Raw genomic sequence first — 3,089 nt, 5'->3', positions numbered from 1 at the left:
AACAGTTACATTCGCACTCCGCTGCTCGACCTCTGGAGTCTTAAGCTAGGAATGGAGCGGAAATAACGTGTCCGATTAGGAGAAAGAATGCCTCGGAGGCGAGATAGAGAAGAGAGAGATTTGTCGAGCGTTTCGGGTGTACCCCTTAAACAAGGGAGACTCGAATTACTCTTGTTGGTGTTTTTTTAAGATTGGGAACTTCCACTCAAGTGATCCCCTTAAACAAGAGGGACGAGAGTTTCCATTCCCTTTTTCATTAGTCAAGCATTTATTAGTCATTTTTTAGGTGATTTCTTGGTATCTTTTAAGGGAAATTAAGTCAAGTATTTGTTAAGTGTTTTAAAGTTGAAAAGGAAAAGAAATTGGAAACTAGCCTAATATGAATTAACTAGCCTAATGTTAAAATGGGAATTTCTAGATCCTAATGTTATCATGGTTTCTACCTAGAGTTAGGATTTAAAGAAACATGGAAAATAAAGTCATAATATAAGCAAAAATTGAGTAAGGATACAATGGTACAAAATTTCACACAAGCATGAAATAACAAGTCAAAAATATAGTACAAAAATGAATTAAAAATACTAATATTTTTATGTGGTTTTTATGAAGGAAATTGAATCATAATTAACCAAAAAGAATTAAAAGAGATAGCCTAAACTAATATATTTTATGTACATTTTCTATGTCTAAAATTGTGTATCAATGTCTAAAATGATAAGGAGAAAATTAATATTAATTACCAAAATGAAAATGGTAGAAACTAATTAACCTAAGTGACCAAATGATAGAACCAGGGGGTGCAAACTTAAAAGGTAGTGCAAACAGAGACTCGGGCACAGCACCCATCAGAGGAAGCCCACTGAGGCGATTTTGTTCAGATTTTTGTTCACAATTCGTATGGACATGGCCCAATATGGTTTTTATTCAGAATTCTTAGCAAAAAAACGAAGGTGTACGATGGGCTTTCAGGGGTGCATTCAGTATTTTGCGGCCCTAGTGTATTGTTCAGATGGTCATAGTTATAGTTTTTTGATTCAGAAATAAAACAAAATTTAAAAAAATAAAACAAAAGAAGAATAAATCAAAAGGGGATTCTAGGGTTACCTCGGTGCATCGATTCAACTTCTTCTTCTCTCAACTGTGTGCGACGGCGCCGGGGTCTCTTACGAATCGACGGTGACAACGCGACGGTGGAGGGCTCATCTTCTCCGATCAGAGCTCTTCTCACTCTCTTCGTCTTCGACTCAATCTCCTTGCTCACTTTTCCGAATCAAATTCTTTGTGGCTCTCGTTTCAAGTTCAGTGTCGTGATTGTGTCGACCATGCGAGATTTGGAGCGAGCGTTGTTGTTTGTGATGATGACGACGTTGAAGATTGAATGTGCAGTGGTGTTGTTGACGCAAGAAACGCAGATGGAATCTCCCGAAGGTTGGGAATTACGCAGCGCTTTTGAAGGCGGTGAAGATGATGATGAAAGCCGGACGAAGTTGTTTGCAAAGGTGATGTTGGAGCGATGTGATTCGATGACATCCGCAACGAGAGATTCAAGTAAGCGCACCTTAACCTTTCGCTTCTGTGTTCTGATTTATATTTCTCATTCTTCTTCTTCTTGCTGACTTTCAAATTCGAACATGTCACGATGCCGTGGTTCTTATGACGCAGAGATGAATGATGCGCGATGAATTTGTCACAAATCAATGAACACTGAGACTTGATGATTGAAGATTTTTTGTGTGAATTGAGATGTAGAATCGTGATGAATTTCTTGCGTAACCATTTCTGTTAGAGTCTTTTCTCGGTTTTCAAGGATGAAGAATGGAGAGAGAGGATTGGAGAAGTGAAGATAGGAAGAAAAATGGTTGAGGTGGTGAATCGTGAAAGTGATGGAGGATTACAGAGGGATCGTGAAGATGAAGGTTGATGAAGGTTGAGGGAGAAGAGTTATGGAATGGTTGAAGTGGAAAAAATGGAGGAGATTGAGAATGTGAAGAATGGTTGGAGGATGTATGAAGATGAAAGAGAAAAAATGGTGGAGCCTTGTGAATGAGTAGTGATTAGTTTATATAGTTGAAGGTGATTGTTGAAGCAATTGGAGATGAGTTGATCTGGGCCATTAGATTAGGGTAAGTTAGTTATTGAATCAGAGGGTGGAGATTGGACAGTTGTGGAAGTTAGAATCAGTTGGGAAATTCTGTTATAGGTTGGTAGTTTGTTACAAATCTGTTAGAGCAGTTACAGTTAGTTGGTTAGTTATTAACTGTTAGGGGTTGGTTATAGATTGGTTAATATGGTTAGTGTGGATGGAAGTTAGGTTATAACTGTTTGGATGAGGTAGTTGGTAAGTCTGTTACAGGTTTGTTAACAGTTGGGAATTGGTAAGTTTGGGATGTTAAAACCTGTTAGAATTGAAACTTTTTGAATGTGTGGAATGTTTATTTTTTGGTTGATAATGCAGGTCGGTTTGGTGAGAATTGGTTTATACAGGGTATTAGTTTGATATTGATGACGCCATTGTTACTGACCAGTTCTCTTCTCTAGCAACACCTCCTTTGTTGTAATCTTATATTTGAATAAAAATGTGGATGGTGCCTGTTTTGAATGTGCAACATGAAGTGATAATTTATTAGTAATACCTTTTGCAGGTTGGACATCTTTGATGCAAAACAAGATAGATGCACAATATTATAAGCAGTTTGATGGTGGCAGGGACGTGACAAGGTCAAAATGCATCGCATGGCAAGAAGAAGGTTGACGTTGACCCAAAAGTCAGCTGTCGATTAAAGTCATCCTCATGTAAATCATAAAGGTTTCTCCTTTTTTGTGTATTCTTCAATGTAATTTCACTTCTTGTAATGGATTCTTGAATTTTGTAGAATGGGATTTGGAAATGGACTATGTCGTTTGAATTTTGTATGAATTGATGTCATGAGGAGAATGATTACTTTCTTCAAGTGAAACTTTAAACTCTTTTTCTTCCTTGAATGTTATTCTTACTTGAATCAAGTGATGGATTTGTAATACCAATTCTCCAATTGCCTTTTGTTTGAATTCAAGACTTCTTGTTATGGACTTCCGACTGCGACTTGAAT

The 3,089-nt window shown here is 37.4% G+C and overlaps 1 protein-coding gene across 1 annotated transcript; it reads left to right on the top strand.

The window, feature by feature from the left end:
• The first annotated feature begins 1,130 nt into the window (after window positions 1-1,130).
• LOC131606641 (uncharacterized) lies at window positions 1,131-2,872 on the top strand. Its single transcript, XM_058878824.1, has 2 exons — window positions 1,131-1,548; window positions 2,643-2,872. Exons 1-2 carry the CDS (start codon window positions 1,323-1,325, stop codon window positions 2,750-2,752), a joined length of 336 nt encoding a protein of 111 aa, XP_058734807.1. The 5' UTR covers window positions 1,131-1,322; the 3' UTR covers window positions 2,753-2,872.
• Window positions 2,873-3,089: the final 217 nt, after the last annotated feature.

The sequence above is a fragment of the Vicia villosa genome, linkage group LG5, assembly GCF_029867415.1.
Source record: "Vicia villosa cultivar HV-30 ecotype Madison, WI linkage group LG5, Vvil1.0, whole genome shotgun sequence".
In the NCBI taxonomy this organism is placed as follows: domain Eukaryota; kingdom Viridiplantae; phylum Streptophyta; class Magnoliopsida; order Fabales; family Fabaceae; genus Vicia; species Vicia villosa.
The sequence above is the reverse complement of the archived record's forward strand: the minus strand, read 5'-3'. Positions and strand labels throughout refer to the sequence as shown.

What these genes read in the sequence shown, in the direction of transcription:
- LOC131606641 (XM_058878824.1), top strand. Translation starts at nt 1,323, where the DNA reads ATGCGAGATTTGGAGCGAGCGTTGTTGTTTGTGATGATGACGACGTTG. An exon ending in ATCCGCAACGAGAGATTCAA is followed by an intron (nt 1,549 to 2,642) that starts GTAAGCGCACCT and finishes TACCTTTTGCAG; the next exon opens with GTTGGACATCTTTGATGCAA.